Here is a 19,600-nt window from a genome sequence, read left to right on the forward strand (position 1 = left end):
GGGCTCCCATTGTGACCAGAGAAAATAGTAGTAAACACATGTTTTTGTTTCAAAGCAAGCAGATGTGACTGAATACCACCACAAACCAGATCTTTTGAACGTGGTGCCATTTTTAATCACTTTTCAGAGTAGAACCAAACATTAATACTGTATTAAAGCAGAGTATTTCTTATTTAGCTACAGCTACTGGACAACAATCTACTTTCACAAGCTCTTTCAGTAGTACGAAAAAGTAATAACTGTTGTAGGTTTCAATGCAATTTCAATACTTACCTTTATGCACAGGTGACTTTCATAAGTCAATATTCACATTGTACACATTTTTACTCAGTTCTTTGAGTCCAATACACAAGGTTGTGGAGTGACTGAAAATTATTATAAATTTTTCTGTGATGTCTAGAGTAGCGGTGCCTAACCCGCGACTGTCAATGTTGTTAGGAAGCAGATTGACACCGCTGCAAATCAATGCAACGGCTGTCAATTTAACAAGTCGAGTGAAGTCCCGCTAACTCGACATCAGAGCACTCTCCAGTCGACCCTGGTATTCCACCGCCCTGAGAAGATTAAGGTAAGTGGACTGGAGGGCATCTCCCGTTAATGCAGTGCAGTGAAGATGCCGGGGTAAGTCAGCCTAATCTACGTTGACTCAAGCTATGCTGTTCACACAGCTGGAGTAGTGTACCTCAGGTTGACTGACCCCAGTAGTGAAGACATGCCCTGTGATTATGAATAAAAAAGATGATCCATGAGCAGTATTCCCGCTAATTTTTTACATCCACATGTGGAATGCATTTTGTTATGTGTACCAATATGGAGGTGATGTGCCACTTTCATATTGGTGCACATAACAAAATTAATGTGGTGGGGGTGGGGCCGCGGGGTTTGGAGTGTGGGAGGGGGCTCAGAGCTGCGGCAGAGGGTTGGGGTGTGGGAGAGTGAGGTCTCTGGCTGTTGGTGCGGGCTCTGGGGTGGAGCTGGGGATGAGGGGTTTATGGTGTGGGAAGAGGGTTGGGGTGCAGGGGGGCCTCTGGGGTGGGGGCCAGGGATGAGGGGTTTGGGATGCAGGCTGCCCCGGGGCTGCGGTGGGGAGAGAGAACTCCCCCCTGCAGCCTGTGCCTTTCAACCGGTCTCCTCTCCCCGGCCGTGGCAGCTTTAGCGGGCCTGGGCCTGGCCAAGGGAGGGGCACCTCTCCCCCGGCCGTGGCAGGTCTGTGCTGGGGCCGGCAGGGAGGGGCTCTCCCAGCCCCAGCCCTAAGCCCCTGCACAGGGCTTAATGGGCAGCTGAGCAGCCACACAGCTTAGAGGGAACTTAGTCCATGAGCCACACTCTGCTTTTTAAACTGAAGCATCTGAATAATTCCTGTTTGCGACAGGAAGTTGGAGGGTGTGGTGGTGGAGAGGGGCTCAGCGTGGAAAGGAAGGAAGTGGGAGGACACATTCCACTGCACAGCTCACATGTGCTCTGATCTGCTTCCCCACTGCCCCCCACCAGCTGCATCACAAAGGAGGAAAAAGAGGCTAGCTCTAAATTGCACAAGGCTACGAGAGCATGCCTGACTCTGCCTGAGCCTAAGGGCTGCCCAGGAAAGGCTGACTCCCCTTCCGTTCACTGAGGTCCAGGAGAGAAGGACATTAGTAGGAACCGAGAACGAACAGTTAGTTTTAGCTTGTTGATTCTCTGTCAGCCCAGGTTACAGCAGCCAGGAGGCTGCTCTACATTGTGCGGGCTGACGACAGTGCCCTAGGGACCACACTCCGTCTGCGGATAGCTGGAATGCATTATTCTCCAGCCATTCCTCCCTCCAAAATGATCTATTGTGGAGAGAGAGGCATCGAAGCAACTATTTAGGACAGAGAATGTACCTCAAAGTATTGATATTGGTCTCTTGACAGTTCTGCAAAATACATGTTTGGCCCTTAGGCTGAAAAAGTCAGAAACGCCTGCTATAGGCAACATTTAAAGCCCGGGTATTGACAGGTTTTGTTCTGCATCATTTCCCAAAGAAACAAAGTTTAATTACCTTGTGAACACTGATCCAGGAATTTAGGAAAAAGGAATCTGGAAAATTAAAGAAGAAATCTTAATGTTAAAAATTACGGTACAAACGGATGCTCTCTACCAACAGTCACCCAATAGTATCTATTTCTAGGTGGCTTTCTATTCTTTGCATTTATACTAACTATGAATCAAATTCAAGCATGCTTTTCATTTAACAGAAGCTTCACTGTGAAAGCTTACTAGCAAGTGAACCACATGTAACCCTTGTTTCATATGCAGAACCTTTCAGAAGTGATGCAAAATACAAAAAATGTGCTAGGATAATTGGGATAATCAATACAGGTGTCTTTAACTAGGTAAGGTGCTAGAAGCAATTGGGGTAGGTGTCTACACCCTGAAAAACAGGAGGAAGACACTAGGTCAGATAAGAAGGGTCTGTAATAATTAACGATTTTAGTTTGTGGTAAATAGCTAATATAGCAGGTAGTTTTTATAATCACTTTAGAACAGCAAGTGTCAGTTGCAAACCTGCTCCTAGGATTAAATGAAGCATTAACCTTTTCTGTAACATCACTGATTTATCTTTCATTAATAAACTGATTGAGACTGGGTATCCGACATCTAATCAATAATCTAAATCGAGCCCTAACACAAGAATAATCTTTGTGTCAAGTTGAAGACTCCCAGTCATTTGAACATTGCCTACTATTAGACTTAACATGGCGTCACCATCCTGACCCATCTTCAAGACTTCTTTTATGCTATCCCATGGCCTGGAATAGCCTTCCAAGTCATGTTTACTAAGTGGTCTCCCTGCCCCTAAGCACTTTTGGAAAACTAATTTTATGAAGCTTTCTTGTTTCAGGGACTATTTTCTGTTCTATTTCGTCTATCTGGTATTACACTGAGTTAATTAGTAAAAGATTGGTATATACTTTGAAAAGGTGCAGTATTAAACATGAGTTATTGTTGTATCTCAGGGTTGTGCCTTTAGAATACATCATAAGCTTTTTAGGGCAGGATTTGTATTTGGTGCATTTTACCAAAATGCACAGCAATGACACCACTTATCAACTTCATCAAACCTGTAACAAGCTCAAGTAAAGGGGTAATATTCTAGAACAAAAGAAAGCCCTCCATTGGATACCTACAGTAATTAAACTTTGGAGGACAAGAGGTTCTTTTTGTAAATACAAAAGACTCAGATCAGACAGCAAGACACAATCTACTCTTCTGGAACTCTCAAAGTTCCATACTCAGAAAGACTGATTGCAGCATAAAGCCATTTTAGGTCTGCCAGATTCTGTTCTTTTGCAAGCTCTTACAGAAGGAAGCTTCAAAGTGAGGCAGAAATAGACACTACATGGGCTATGTCTTTGCCATCAACAGCTACTTCACTTCAGGAGATAACCTGCAATTCTTTCATCATACTCTTAATGAAATATTTATAGTAATAACCTTCATTTGTGGTTAACATTATCTATGTCAAATTGAAAGATTATGGTGGAGGCACTTAGTATTTACTCAAAGAGATAGAATTCATGTGTTTGAATCCACCAGTCTGCTTACTGAGATCACAAATAGCTGTAAAAATGGTGTGTAGTGCTTATATCTAGGACCACGGAGTCTTAAAATCAGCTCTGTTCCACATCCCTTGAAAAGCATTTTAACAAAGTATCAAGTTTTTGTCATCTCTGCAGTTTGGGTTGGGCACATGGGAAGAGTTTATGAAGTGTATTTTGCATTTAAAGTTTAAGTTGCTTGGCTGCGTGCCAATTTTAAAGAAAATAATCTAAGAAGTGCAACTAACACTTCCAGAATTTCCTCTCCCATCTTTTGCCACTATATTCTGTAAAATTCGAAACCAAGAAAATTCACATCTTGAATGCATAGTGTCTTCATTTGATAGCTGACTTTAAGAAAACAAAAAGTAATAATTAATCAGGTACCCAAACTGAAATAAAAGTTTCTTATTGTCTGGCAATATGAAGGAATAAGAAAGAGTCACTGAAGAATCACTACAATGATTTATGTGCTTTGTAAAAAACAACAACTATAATCTGTTTCTCTTTTTGTTTGTTCCTACATAATCCACAGATGACATTAATTTCTTTTTCCAAGTTAAACCTTTTGAGAACAAAATTTTGCTTTTCCAGTGGATAACAATCCTACATTAAATGTATAAATCAAGCTGCATTTAAAAGCTCTGTTAAAATTACGTAAACTCAAAACAAGAACATTTATTGAGGTTACAACACAATAAGCCAGCTCAGCTGTGCACAAGCAACACAGCATAATATGGTTGCATCATTCTCACGAGGTTTTAGAACAGACCAAACTATATATACACACGAACAATACACAAAACAATTCAGATTTTTTAATGTACCTATGTTCCATATAGCAGCTAAGTGGTTCTACGCAAGTAGAAATTGTTCCTATGATGAAAGAGGACTTCACATCAGGGTCAGGGTGAGTCTGCAATGCCTGTACAACATCAATAACATCTGTATATCTGCAAAGAGAACAAAGTGAAGAAGTGTGAAGTGACAGAAATACAAGAACCATGTCAACAATTAATCAAAAGAAATTACTAGAGTTCTAAGAAAATGCTTGTTACACAATTCAGTATGCAAGAAATTTAGGCATTCAGGTATTTACTTACACAAAGAAAAGAGAAGTGCCATCAGAAATTACTGACAGCTATTGCACAATGCACTATTATGAACGTAACACTGAATAAGTGTAAACGTCTGCTTTCAAGAGGCACAGAAACAACAAGATAGGAAGAAATTCACATTATGCCTTCTGCATACGACGTGCATGTTAACTGAAGACTTAAAGGAACACCATAAATTTGATTGAAGTCCAAATTGTAGGTTTTGTAAAGAAAGTACAAAACCCAATGCCAACAGAAATGTTTCTATGACATTTCTTTAAGAATTCCAACTTAAAACATTCCACTTGAATTGAAATATTCCTCCGCTGTGTTTGTAACTCAAATGTTGCCACATTGTACTAGTGCATGAGAACAAAATAAATGAAATTGACTAAACTGAGTTTATGATTAAGTAGTAACTTTTAGGCAAATTATATCTTATCCTTTATTTCATAGGCATTAAAAAAAAGTCCTCAAATTATATTAATAATTGGGTTTCTCTGTACCAATCGATGCCCAGAGTTCAACTCCCAACAAAATGTGGGAAGTCTAAGATCTACCAGCCCACGCTGCAAACTTTTTAGAATTCTCTAGCATAGATTCAGCTTCAGACTTTTGGCGAGATGTGGTTTTAGAAATTTAAAACTAAACCCAGAGAATTTACCTGTGGTATAAAGCAAAGTTCACCGAACTATTCTATTTTACTATCCATGATGAAAAGCAAACCGTGATCACAGCCAAAACAATGTAAAATATATTAGTAACAGTTAAGAATCTGGCACCAAGGTAATTTATAGGCATATATTAAGAAATCATTAGTTTTTCTTAAACTACGAAACAATCAGCATGAGAATCTTTACACTGAACGCTATTCTAATATTCCCAATAATGGAAACTAGACAAAACAAAATAGTAAAGAGTTTAGTGGTGACCAACGTACATGAGTTTACCTAACAGTATCCTTTTCAAATATTGTACACTTGAAAAGCCGAAACGCTATGACCTAGGGCATGTCTACACTACGAAATTAGGTCGATTTTATAGAAGTTGATCTTTAGCAACCGATTATATACAGTTGATCATGCATGTCCCCACTAAGCACATTAGGTCGCATTAGACTCCTATAATGGTACCCACTACTGTATTATCTGATTTAGAAATGAATATTACTTCTAAACCAAGATGGAAAAAATTGTTTCAATTTAATCTTACATGTAAATTATCTGATGGGAATGCTGAGTAATCATAGATATTAAATCCAAATGAAGAGCACATTTCTTTAAAGGATTAGAACATTTATCAGTGAAGACAATTTGTGTTTCACTAGTTGAAACTGTTACACTCCTGGCAGCAACAAGGCGGACAAGATTTAATTACTCTGGGAGCAAATACCTGAATACATTGCCAAGTGTGGTGCCAATGATAGAACAAACAGCACCCTTCCTTCTGATTCAAGACTGACCAATTCCCACCATGGTGCTAAAGTGTGCTGTTGAAGTGGTCATCTTTCAGATGATATATATAAAAACAGAGATTCTATCCACTCATGTTCATTAAAGATCTAATAGCTTTTCCCCCACAAGACTAGGCACTTTTACGTGAAATAGAATCTGACCAAGGCCTACTTAAAATTCCCCCAACAGTTTTTACTGAATATGGTTTTGTTCTTCACAACCAGTTCTAAACCAGAGTTTCAGAGTTTGCATGCTCTGCTGGGCGCAGTCCACTCTGGATCAGAGAGAGTATCAGAACATTCAACAGCAAAATCTGTTGCATGTTCACATGTATTTATCTGAATAAGAACAAATGACATAAAAACAAACGTGTAGATTTGTTTCTTGATTTACACAAATTTAGGTTAAAGGTTGAGAGTTTTTAAATCCAAGAGACATGAAATCCTAAACTATGGTTCTCATAGCAAATACAACTCAGGCTTGTCTACATGAACATTTAGTTTGCCTCAAACCGGTGTATGAATCTACCGCGTGCTAGCCTGCCGTGCGCTAACAGTCCACATGGACCCTGCTGATGTTCGCTATCTGTTCATTAATGCACTTTAATCCATTCCTGTTTCAAAGCTGCCAGTGAACTGTAAGTGTGCTTCAGCATAGCACACATGGACAGTTAGTATGTGGCAGGCTAGTGTGGGCTAGATTCACACGCCAGCTTGCAGAGAACAAAACGTCCATGTAGACAAGCCTTTAGCCTCACTTGGTGTATTAAGGTACTATACATGCAAAGGGCAGAACAACAGTTCTTATAGCTCACATATATCTTTTGTGTGTTTAAAATCTCACTCACAAAAATTTAACTTTTATGTTCACATTGAGGAAAAAAATAATGAATGGCTTATTTGGATCACAAAACCCTGAAATTATTTATTAAAAATCCTTTTGCACTGCTTCTTCAGAATAAATTTACAATGCTTTTTCAAAGAAAGATCTAACTGTGGTATTCAAAGAATTAAATTACATCTTACTTCCTGAAATTAAATATTTTCAAGCCATTCAAAATTAAAGTCTAGCAAAAACCTTTAAGGCTTTTAAGTAATTTTCCACACAATAGGTTTTCCCTTGGAGAGGAATGGGATGGTACTCCACCCTACGGATATTTTTCAAAACATTTTCAGTATCTCAACCTTCAAATATAAAATTAATTGTGAAAAGTAGGATGTTTGTTCAGGTAACACGCTTTTCTGCACGATGCACAAAGCTGTTGTACATTTTTGCTGTACCTTATTGTTTTCTTCGCTACAAATAAATGATATCTACTGGGTAACACAGAGAAGTATGTATTTTGTGGCACTTGCATGCATACAGTAAACACAACAGTTGTCGCTCCAGAAATTAAACAATGCTATAGCGGGTACAGTAACTTCCACCTGCAGTTCTCAAAGTAGTTTACAAGATTTACCTCAGATCCCCCAAAAATCAAGGGCTTTCAAAATGGAGATCAGTACCTTTGGTTGGCCACCATATGTGAAGTGGGATTAAGGGGAGGGGTGGGATACCAATGTCATGCGTTCTCATCGGTTTCTGGAGGATGAGTGTCTCGCTATCATGACCCACTAAAAAGCTGTGCTGCACTGGAAACGTACTATCAGCAGCACTCGGGATGAAATCTGAGAGAGCCAGAGGTGAAGTATTCTCTGTTGAGGGCTCCAGACACTTGAACAGGTTACCGGAGGGAGTAAGGCCAAAGCCAAGCCTGACTGTTGTCAGAACATGAACCAAGACACACCATTTTACAAATACCTTCTTCCAATGAAGGAAGGCAGGAATTACAAGTTACAAAATAGCTTAACCTAGGAGATATGAAGAGCAGAACTGAGAGCAGCGTACTCTCTTGATCAATCTTCTTGTATTTGACGAACTACTTACCCTTGCAAGACCACCAACAGCCTCATTTTCCTTCTAGCGTAACTGGACTGACGCGTGCTGTGGTTCTGCTGGGACTCAAGAACACTTGAAAGGTAACGCTGAAAGTGGGCAGCACTGAAACATTCAGGGCTATCCATAGTCTGTCGATAAACAACCCACCTGAAAAAAATCAAACTGAGTGAGATATCAGCTCAATTCCGTTTTCTCTTTATACCATTTTATTTCTGTTCTTTTCCTTTTGACCCCATGGCCATCAAAAATAAATTTGTGACCAGTACAAAGTAATTCCCTATTTCTGGTCCCATACAGAAACAAAGGAGAAACTCACTTAGGCTTCAGAGTAGCAGCCGTGTTAGTCTGTATCCGCAAAAAGAAAAGGAGGACTCGTGGCACCTTAGAGACTAACCAATTTATTTGAGCATAAGCTTTCGTGAGCTACAGCTCACTTCATCGGATGCATACTGTGAAAGCTTATGCTCTAATAAATTGGTTAGTCTCTAAGGTGCCACGAGTCCTCCTTTTCTTTTCACTTAGGCTTATGTCTTTTCAGCATCAGCCTACTGTTTCTAAATTGCTGTCAATGGTTTCTTTGATATGAAACAAGGTCAAATAGCATCTTCAAAACAATGTGCCAGAGTACTTTTGATATGTGTGTTAGTAATAAAGTTGAGTGATCACGAGCAAGGATCCTAGAAATCCGTTTGCCACAGAAAAACAGACAGTCAGTCCTGGGGCCAGTTATGTTCAACATCTTTATCAATGATCTGGATGATGGGATTAATTGCACTCTCAGCAAGTTTGCAGATGACACTAAGCTGGGAGGAGATGTAGATAAGCTGGAGGGTAGGGTTAGGGTCCAGAGTGACCTAGACAAATTGGAGGACTGGGCCAAAAGAAATCGGATGAGGTTCAACAAGGACAAGTGCAGAGTCCTGCACTTAGGAAGGAAGACTCCTATGCACTGCTACACGCTGGGGTCTGACTGTCTAAGAGGCAAAAAGAAAAGGAGTACTTGTGGCACCTTAGAGACTATCTAAGAGGCAGTTCGGCAGAAAAGAACCCGGCGGTTACAGTGGACGAGAAGCTGGATATGAGTCAACAGTGTGCCCTTGTTGCCAAGAAGGCTAACGGCATATTGGGCTGCATTAGTTGGAGCATTGCCAGCAGATCAAGGGAAGTGATTATTCCCTTCTATTCAGCACTGATGAGGCCACATCTGGAGTACTGTGTCCAGTTTTGGTCCCCCCACTAAGGAAGGGGTGTGGACAAATTGGAGAGAGTCCAGTGGAGGGCAATGAAAATGATTAGGGGGCTGGGGCACATCACATATGAGGAGAGGCTGAGGGAACTGGGATTATTTAGTCTGCAGAATAGAAGAGTGATGGGGGATTTGATAGCAGCCTTCAACCACCTGAAGGGGGGGGTTTCAAAGAGGATGGTGCTAGGCTGTTCTCCGTGGTGGCAGATGACAGAACAAGGAGCAATGGTCTCAAGTTGCAGTGGGGGAGGTTTAGGGTGGATATTAGTAAACACTATTTCACTAGGAGGGTGGTGAAGCACTGGAATGGGTTACCTAGGGAGCTGGTGGAATCTCCATCCTTAGAGGTTTTTAAGGCCCGGCTTGACAAAGCCTTGGCTGGGATGATTTGGTTGGTGTTGGTCCTGCTCTGAGCAGGGGATTGGACTAGATGACCTCCTGAGGTTTCTTCCAACCCTTATCTTCTATGATTTTATGAATTTGAGTTTTTACAGAGAATCTTTAGTTTTTGCATTTCGTGAATAAAAACAAAAACATATATTAAGTATTAACTAAATTTTATTTAAAGTACCAGTGTCACTTATTCCAGTGGTGCCCAACCTTATTACAAAGGAGTGCCACATAAACCTAAGCCCAACCTTGTTGGGCCAAACAGATTTTTTAATAAAATTTCAGTTGACAGCAGAAGTCCCGCCACTTGGGGCTGACAATAGGAGCTTTATTTTTTGTGTACTTAAAAAAAAAAAACCTTCTGAAAATATGCAATACCGACATAGAAGTATTTGGTATATGTGAGAAATAAAATTTGCAATTTTCAAATTTTATTTTAACGATTGATGACACTGGTAGGCTCCGAACTTGCTTAAAATTGTAAATATATCAATATAACGTGTTCAACTGATACCTATATTTTACTATACTATATTTTGTAGCTAGGGAAACTAAAGTTGAGCGTTGCATTTTAATCGCGGAAAACCACAAATCTTTATGGCTTATTTGAGGGTTGTTTTTTTTTTTTAAACACGAAAAACTAGGATTCCTGATCATGAGACACTGTGTGGACCTCAACTGAACTATCTTGGACAGGATACAATTCAGTTATATTGTTACAATGAATTTTTCACCAATTTTATCATTTAAACAAGTAATGAAATAAGGCTTTATGCAGTAATCATTTCAAAAGAATCTTACATGTTTACAATAAAAACACACACACGCACATCCCTCACATGGACTACAGACACTGCACTATCTCAGTTTGCAAACTTTAAATAAAAAGGTCCAAAACAAGCCACAGAGAAAACCCCACCATTTACTTTTACATTTGTCTCAGAACAGAGAACTACTTGAAAATTTAAAATTACTAAATTCCCATCCAGCCAGTTCTTGTTAATAGTTGCTGGAGCCACCTTACTACAGAGACTACATTCCAGATGTTTAGATTATAAACTTTTGGGGGAAAGGAAAAGGGGTTTGTTTGTTTGATCTTGTACAGAGCTGAGTACTCAAACAAACAAGATACAATTCTAAAATGATTCTTTCCTATCTCCATATGCTGGTAAAAGTTACACACATTCTCTCTGGTCTGGCAAAAGACAGCAAAACCAAACAAATATTTTTAAAGCAGATTCTACATTTAAAAACAATATTTTAGCTAGATTTCAAATATATTTTCATCTCTTACACAAAAGATGAGTTATATTTGCTTTAAGACTCACCACCAGAGGAAACAAGCAATGAAATCTTTCTACCTGTTCTCTCAAAGTGCTCACAAAGAAAATTACCAAGTGACCAGTCACTTTAGCCTAAGATTTAATGTTTCATCTGGCCCTTTTGCAGATACTGCTAATCCTACAGATTAACACTGATGAATCAGTGTTAATCCTACAGATGAAACACTGGAATGCGTTACCTAGGAAGGTGGTAGAATCTCCTTCCTTAGAGGTTTTTAAGGTCAGGCTTGACAAAGCCCTGGCTGGGATGATTTAACTGGGACTTGGTCCTGCTTCGAGCAGGGGGTTGGACTAGATGACCTTCTGAGGTCCCTTCCAACCCTGATATTCTATGATTCTATTCTGTGATTCTACAGATGAATTGAACAGTCTCAGAGAACCCAAACAAATGGACATACAGCAGTCACAACTGGCCATCTGAATTAACTTTCTTGTGAAATCTGTGATATTCCCATTCTTAATGTAGAATAATATCTACCTACCTAAGATACTTATGAGACCCCTCCCCCCCCCGCCAGCCATTACTTTGGAATCTAAGTGCCTCACGATTTTTACTGCACAAGTCCGCACAACACCCTTGGGAGGTAACAGTGCTATTATTCCCATTTTCAGGATGGGGAACTGAGGCACACAGAGACTAAGTGAAATGCTCATGGTCACACAGTCTGTGGCAGAGCAGGGAATCGAACCCATATCTCCCAAATCCATGGCTAGCAACCTAATTATTTAACATCCTTCCTGAATATCACAGTAACTGTTCAGCACAAAAATGGAAAAATCAACCAGCTTTTTTCTTTTTCGAGGACTGCTGTAGAAGTAGAACCAAAACTACACTAACCTTCCATACTCCTTGTTAAAAGTGACCAGGAAAGCGCACAGATCACTGGAGTGACAGCCTGGAAGCCCTGTTACAATAGTGATAACCACCTAAAGTAAAAAGAAAAGTTATATTTATTATTATTACTGTAATTATTTTTCTTCAAGTGCTCAGAAGTATGCTAGACACCTCACAAACTGATAAAACAAGTTCCCTGCTCCTAGAAACTTAAATCCTAAATACAAAACACCACCACTGAAAGCAACAAACAGTGGGAAGACAGAGAGAAGGGAGCACAATGGCTATAAATATAACACTGGTTATGTAGTTAGTTATTTAGATATGTCACATACATGTCTTTTTTATATTTTACAGTTAATCGAATGTGATTGGACAACCAAGCTTTGAAAGAGCTGCATGTAATGCAAGGCTAATTGAATAAATGCAGTGCAAAATAGATTTGCAAAGCAAAAGACTTGTTTACATTTTACATACAACAGAAGTGAAGGTATAAGTACAGTATTTTATCAACTTTTTTCCTATCCTTTTTTTAAAAAGTTGTTTTAAGGGTTTTGTTTTTACGCTATCTTACCTTATCATTTTCTGCTTTGCTAACAGGAATGCTTTCCGACCGTTGTAACAAAATAGGAAGGTGTGCTCTCATTACTGGCTCACGACTTATACTGCTGACCGCAAAGTGTTGCAGAAACCTTTTAAAAGTGAAGTTGTATTATCTTCTAATCAGAACAATGTGGATTTTTCCCCTCCACATGAATAGCTGTAACTTGACTACAGTAAAACATGTTACTGGATGTAGACCTTAATAGAGACCTCCCAGAGAGGGAAAAATATTCCAACGCTGTATTAATATTTACATCTCATAATAATTATTTAGTAAGAAGAGGTAAGAGAAACAATAGGTCTTAAAATATGACATCTTCTTTGCAATAATTCTTGGAAACATGTGATCTTTTGAAATTACAAAAAACCCAACTCCTCACCTCTCCAGTTCCGGGAGGCTAGCGGACATTTTTAGTTGGCTCCATCTTTCCCCATCGGGATAGGACAAGGCATTATATAGCTTCTGCATGTTGGAGTATCTAAAATAAGCACAACTATTTGTTTAGTTCAAAACAAACCCTGACAATTTCATCTATTTTTAATCCACATATCCAAGTAGTAAATTCTGGTAAAAAATTAGTGCAAAGTAAAAATTGTTCTTATAACTCTCTAAAACATCTAATATTTCATCATCATTCTGGCTTTTCACGTGAATCAGCTATAAAACATTCTACAGTGCTTGAGAGGTCACATAGCTCGGCTGAATGTTAAATAGAAAACACGATACTATATGTATAATTATACGTGAATGCACGAAGATGAGCAACATCAACTTACAATCTCTTTTGTTCTACAGATAGGAAATCTGCCTGGACCACCTTTAAAGATACTCCTAAGTTTGTCTGTTGCCACGAGGAGAAAACCTGAAATAAAACAAAAAAACAAGCCTCACAACACTGGATTCATTTGCTTATCACACATTTGAAATGCTAGTATATTAACAATCTAAGAGTCTTTTAAAAGTATTTTTCTTTCATACAGCAAATTAAGTCTCTTATCTACAATGCCAACTCAGAATGCTTCTTTTCTTTAAAACAGAAAAGCCCCTCACTAAACAACCATCTCCAGCCATCCCATGACTGAGAAAGCTGAGTGACAGGAGAAGCCACAATCATACATATTTGGAAGGAAAGATGTTTACCCCACATAAGGCAAGCAAAACAAAAGCAAAAAAATCAGGGATCTGCCAAATAAATGGTCAGTAGTACTCATGCATTTACAGGAAAATAATGGATACAGATTTCAGGTAGCTTCCTGATGCAGAGTTGAGATTTCCAATAAGCATCCCACTACTAACCACACTGGGACCGAGACAAGGCAAAAAGAAAGGGGAAACTGTATACCAAATGGCAAACAAACTGGGCTGTGACATTACTTGTGGACACTAAACTGTGTCACATACGAAATGGACAAACCAGAAATGTTTACCTGAAATTGAAGTTCTGAGAGTTATGTCTTCAATGATCAACATTACTAAGAGAAATGAGGCTGAATGTGACTTGAAACCCCTAATTTCAAGATTTTAAGCCAATCTCACAATGCATGTACCAGCATAATGAAGACAGATATCTTCAGCCATCAACTGCTAGCTCCTTTTCAACCCCAATGCTGCTAAACTATGCCAATGAATAATGCATATCTCAAGGAAGTTGAGAAACGGGTCTATGATACAGCTCTATCACACTTCTACGTGCAATAGTCTCTCACCAAATGCAGCACCATTCACACTTAAAACACGATATAATTATACACATCATGCCATACATCTACTTTCATTGCTAATGATCACTAAATATTTACAATCCCATTTCTTGCAGCAAGACAGGAATTGGATGTGTGTACCCTTCCTTCAGGAATGTGGAAGCCCCGCAACTTTGAAAAGAATAAAAGTGCCTAAGCCTCTTTTCTAAGAACTCAGTTCCTAGTATGAGAGGAGGGAACCCTACAGTCCTCTAGAGTCTATAGCATCGCAAGAGATGAGCAGATATAGGACAGCCATACCATTCCATCAGATACCTCTTTGTGAATATAGGGTTCTTCTGCTTCCTTAAACTAGAAGGGACAATGAAACTCTAAAATGGACAGTGGTATGAAAAGCCAGAAGAGTTCACATTAATGGATTCTGCACTGAGAAAAGACACAGAACTCAATGCCTACTGCCTGGATACCACTGAACTGCGGTGAGCAGAAGGGGATATTTAAACAGTTTCAGAGCTCTAAGCTTGTTTTGTATCAATGAAAATCCTACAAACTTATGCACTGTTATGACAGAAGAATCGTATTAAACTCCTGAAACAGAAGGAGGAAGCTACACATTTCCTTTGCTTCCAGTGGTAACTAAAATATGGTACCTAAAACACTGGACTGGTTCAGTTCAAAGGGACAAAATGGTGCAAACAGAACTAATAACTTCAACCTTTAAATCATAGCAGACCATGAGAGGGAACATGAGACTAAAGTTGTTTTCAACACTTCCGACAAGTTTCTTCAATCCCAAGGTGAATGTAAGAAATTAGTTCGATCTATGTACAACTGCCTTTGAAGTCAAGTGTTTTGTAACGTTGACCCGATTTTACTTCTATTGAGGTGCTGATTTAACTTTCTGAGACAATGGCTTAAATCTTATTCATCTAAGTCATGCTACTCTGAATGGCACTGTGTGCCCAGAAGTCAGATTTAGAGGAATCGGGAGCAGACGTTGCAGAAGATTTTTAGGTCTTTCCATCCTCTAAGTAAAGGCAACACCTACAGTCACCCTTTTCAGTATAAATTGCTGAGACATAAAAAGTTGAGACAAGAGAACAATCTTCCAACAACAATTTAGCATCTCAGCACTTGATGCTTTTACTTTGAAATCCTAATGCATACAATAAAATTAAAAACTATGACATTATTATTGAAGACAACATATTACTCTTTTTTTGAAGTGTTAATGTCCTACTGGAGAATTTTAATGGCCTGCTTAAAATCCTCAGACTGTTCTGCTGGACTCGGAACCTAAATATGTTAATGATTATAAAATGTCCCTTACGAAACACAGCCTTCTCCACACTTTCCAGTACAATCTACTTTGTGAGTGAGACTATCAATTGAAGGGGTACTTGACAGTACTAAATCTAAACAAATGAAGCTTTTATCTTCTTTAAAGACCTCCTAGGATCGTGATCCATAGGTGTATAATCAGAAATATGCAACAAACCACTCCGATTTCAAGCATCAGGACCTCTTAATGTAAGTGATAACACTAGAAGAACTCACTTGATACAAGGAGGACTTGTGGCACCTTAGAGACTAACAAATTTATTTGAGCATTGGCACCTTAGAGACTAACAAATTAAGGTGCCACAAGTCCTCCTTTTCTTTTTGCGGATACAGACTAATATGGCTCCTACTCTGAAACCTATCACTTGATACAGTACACTTCCAAAGGCCACTATTACAGAATGGTAAGAACAAGCTATTCAAACACAAACATTTTCCCCTGATTTGAATCGTAAGTTTTTCTTTTCTAATGGTCAGATTTAAAAAGATCTTCAAAACTTTTTCCAGGACTTATGACTCCTCTTTCATAAGGAGAGCTTCTCTACTTCTTCATGATTCCTATAAGGATAAGTTTAACTGACCAACATGCTTTGGCGAGTAATTAGATAAACTACTGATCTGGAACCAGAGAAACAAGAGGACTCATGATTTCTGGGTTGCCAGGGATTGGGAATATCACAAATTAAACCAATAGTTTAAGAAACAGGAGGCAGTGGAAGGGGACACTGGGAAGATACAGAGCACTATGTTAAAAAGCAAGCTATCATTACTTCTACAGAGAACACAGTGCACTGGTCTAAAATATTCATAAAAAATATCTTGTGTTAAAAATATCTTTGCCGTTAAAATTATCTTTAACTCAGTAGATAGATTTGATATCATGATTGATTTAGATACTACAAAAACTAAGTATAATTACTGTAGCAAAAAAAATACACCAGTGTCATACCTGAAATGTGACTATTACAGCCTTTATACTCTACAACCCAAACTCATTGGCTAGAAGGGAACACACGTGATAACTTTAACAGAGACTATGGGGTAATATGCTAATGACAATCATAATTTGAAAGTTATCACTAGGAACATGTACAAAAGTTAAGAAAGATTTTCTCACACACAAGATTTGAGGAATCAAGCACAGAGTCACATTTCTCTCATACTGTTGGGAGAAAAGGCACTGGTGATTAGCAGCTAGATATAAGGCCCATGCCTCGGGACCTGGACTAGATGACCCAGGGAGTCTCTTGGGCCTTAATGTCTACAAATTAAGTTCCAGAAGCTTGAGGTGAGGAGGAGGGGTGGAAGAGTTGCTCTTGGTCACACCACTAACAGAAAGAGACGTTTACAATGGATGCTCACCTTCAGAAAACTGCTACCCTCTAACTTGTCATATTAAGACTTTGAGAAGTTGAGATTTGAGAGCTTATCTTAAATCCAGAATCTGATTTTATTTTTAGTCAAGTGCTGATTTTACTTAATAGCTGCACTGACAGAGGCATAAGAAAGTCAACTGGCTTGCCTAAGATCCCATGGTGAATCTCAGTGACTCATTCTGTATTAGGAGCCCAACTCCCATGCTCTAACCACCTCCTTATTTCGCTTCTTAAAACATCTTCCTTTGTCCTTTCATCACATAGAACATTATATGGGTATTTCTGTTACACTTTAAGCAAGATGCTATTTATTTACTTTACCTGTGAATAAAAAGCTTTATAGATCTTTGATTTTGGGAAAAGTCCAATCATCAGGAAGTTGCTTGGGGTATGGAACTGAACTGGTAGATGAGGAAGCAAGGAACTTTTGAAGTCTATAAAGAGAGCAGCCACAACACTGGTAGAATCCTAGAAAGGAAATAAAAGGAAGTTTTACAATAAACTGTTTTGAGAATTCAAAAAAATCATTTTTGTTATATTTACATGCATAATTATTAGTATTATTTCTCCAATCTATAGCACTTTATAGTCACATTTACTGTGCATCCTTTCAAGCCTGAAAAGGCTATCCCGAAAGAGTTCCAGTACAGAAATGTAGCAGAAGGAACCACCATAATAAGGGATATGGTTTTCAGATAGCCAGTCATAAGACAAATTCTTTCTCCTGTGGTATTAAAGAATTAACATAAGTTTGAAAGGGCCTTCAGGATTGGTCAGCTGGACTTTTTTTTTTTTAAAAAAAAAAAAAAAAGACCAGAGTTGCCTTTCAAAAATCTCTGTACCCTCTAAGACTTAAATTTCCTTCTTGAAGCGTTCAACTGTGGCTTTGAGGTTTAGGCAACCCACAACCATCCATATGCTATTTTCCTCTACACCAGTAGTTCCACAGAGTTCTCTGCTGGCAGACCTCTTTTGGTAGTATAAATGGCAAAATCTGTAACACTGAAGGTTAAAATGGATAGCATAGCGGTAAGTCAGGCAAGCTTACCTTACATCACAGATTTCACAATTACTACCATGAGAGGAACTGTGCCAGTAGTGAAGTATGGCTACGAGGTTTGCCAGTAGAGATGCAGCATGTAAGTATATTGCAAGTGTCATGTCTATCTCATAAAGCCCCCTACAGAGTTTAAATTCAAATAAATAAGTCTAGTATTCCTACTGCCAAAATTCTATTCTTGTAAGCCAAAAGAAAATTGAAACTAATGAGATTCCTGTTCCCTAGAACTCATTAAAGTGGGATTCTTGTCAATTTAAATCTCATTCTGATTTAATAAAATTATGTTGTATTTGCATCCAACAAATCTCACAATGCTTTTACAAACATTAATGAAGCCTCAGTATCCTGTAATGAAGAGAATTTTATCTCTACTTTACAAAAGTAGAAAGTAAGGTTCTATCACTCTAAATTCATGCAGGACATTGGTGGTGTTCTTTTTCAAAAAGTTTGACTCCTAGCCTCCTTGCTAAATACAATAAAATACCACAGGTACAGCATAATGAAGTTTTGTGTGCACGTATTCCGGATCACAAACACTGCTCCTGGGAGGATTGGTGGTGTTCTGCCTAGGAGATGGAAGTCTAGTATTGTTGTAGATCTTGCCTCGGACAGCTAGTAGACAAAAAAATCCCAGTTTTATTTTGCACTATCCTACTAATGAAAATTGAGAAGGAATCAAATTTTAGGCTGGTCAATGCTTAAATACGAACGCCTCAATCTGGGGAAGTCTTTCAGCATAGCCATCAACAAGCAGAATTCCTACCCATGCTACTGATCACTCAGAAGGGAGATAAAAAGTCAAGGAGGATTTTTACAAAATCCATCATGGATGCCAAAAACGACCACATTCCCTTTTTTCCTTAAAGATGCAATCACCTTGCATACTATAGAGCAGCAAGGCTCAGAAACTACTTCACTCTCCCCACCTCTACTAACTACCTCTCTGTCGTAAGGAACGTTTAGACCTGGACTTCAAAACCCATGGAGCTGACCTAGAAATGAGTGTGTGTTGTGCCACGATCTGAATTGGGTTGTGGTACCCATCGCTTCTGGGGCACTGCACCTCTCCCACAATGGCAGCTCCACAGTATCAGTGAACGTGGAACAATCCAAACGTCGAAATGGGACCATACACAAGCCTCATGGCAGCAGCAACAGTTTGGAATCCCACATCAAGAGGCAAATTATTTTAACCAGAAAAGGTAACAGCTACTTCATCGTTAGCTTTACATTTGTAGAACACAGTAAATTTCCCAAGCCATTTGTCTTTTATGTAACTATATTTGCTTAACAATGCAATAAACAGAATCAAGCTTTCAAAGCATATTATAGGGCAGTACACCAAGATGATTTCTTTTCTAAAAGAAGACGATAAACCTTACTAGCCAGCAAAGTGCAATTCAAAAGGTCAATAGTCACAAAAAGCCTTAAAATATATCGTACACTGTGCCTTCAAGAACTACTAAAACTATGAAGTCTCAGAATTGGTGAGAAGTTAGTCCTACCCAGGCATTATTTATGCTGATTAAATCAAGCTAGACATAAAAATTCTGGACACAGCACCATTGAAGGTTAGCGGCATTTGAACTATCAAAGCTTAAACTGAAGTTACATTTAAAGTACAATGCCAAGTGATTGAACAGTATCTAAAACTTG

At 38.8% G+C, this 19,600-nt stretch overlaps 1 protein-coding gene across 1 annotated transcript in view; it reads right to left on the reverse strand.

Moving 5' to 3' along the window:
• The window catches only part of DNAAF9 (dynein axonemal assembly factor 9), a 137,172-nt gene that overhangs the window by 29,115 nt on the left and 88,457 nt on the right, over positions 1–19,600 (reverse strand). The window contains exons 22-29 of the mRNA XM_037898358.2: positions 17,206–17,352; positions 13,244–13,329; positions 12,847–12,945; positions 12,438–12,555; positions 11,867–11,955; positions 8,038–8,196; positions 4,388–4,513; positions 2,021–2,058 (exon numbers count right to left, since the gene is read on the reverse strand). Coding sequence (XP_037754286.1) covers positions 2,021–2,058; positions 4,388–4,513; positions 8,038–8,196; positions 11,867–11,955; positions 12,438–12,555; positions 12,847–12,945; positions 13,244–13,329; positions 17,206–17,352 — 862 coding nt within the window. The remainder of the gene's footprint in view (positions 1–2,020; positions 2,059–4,387; positions 4,514–8,037; positions 8,197–11,866; positions 11,956–12,437; positions 12,556–12,846; positions 12,946–13,243; positions 13,330–17,205; positions 17,353–19,600) is intronic.

The sequence above is a fragment of the Chelonia mydas genome, chromosome 4 (genome assembly GCF_015237465.2).
Source record: "Chelonia mydas isolate rCheMyd1 chromosome 4, rCheMyd1.pri.v2, whole genome shotgun sequence".
In the NCBI taxonomy this organism is placed as follows: Eukaryota; Metazoa; Chordata; order Testudines; family Cheloniidae; genus Chelonia; species Chelonia mydas.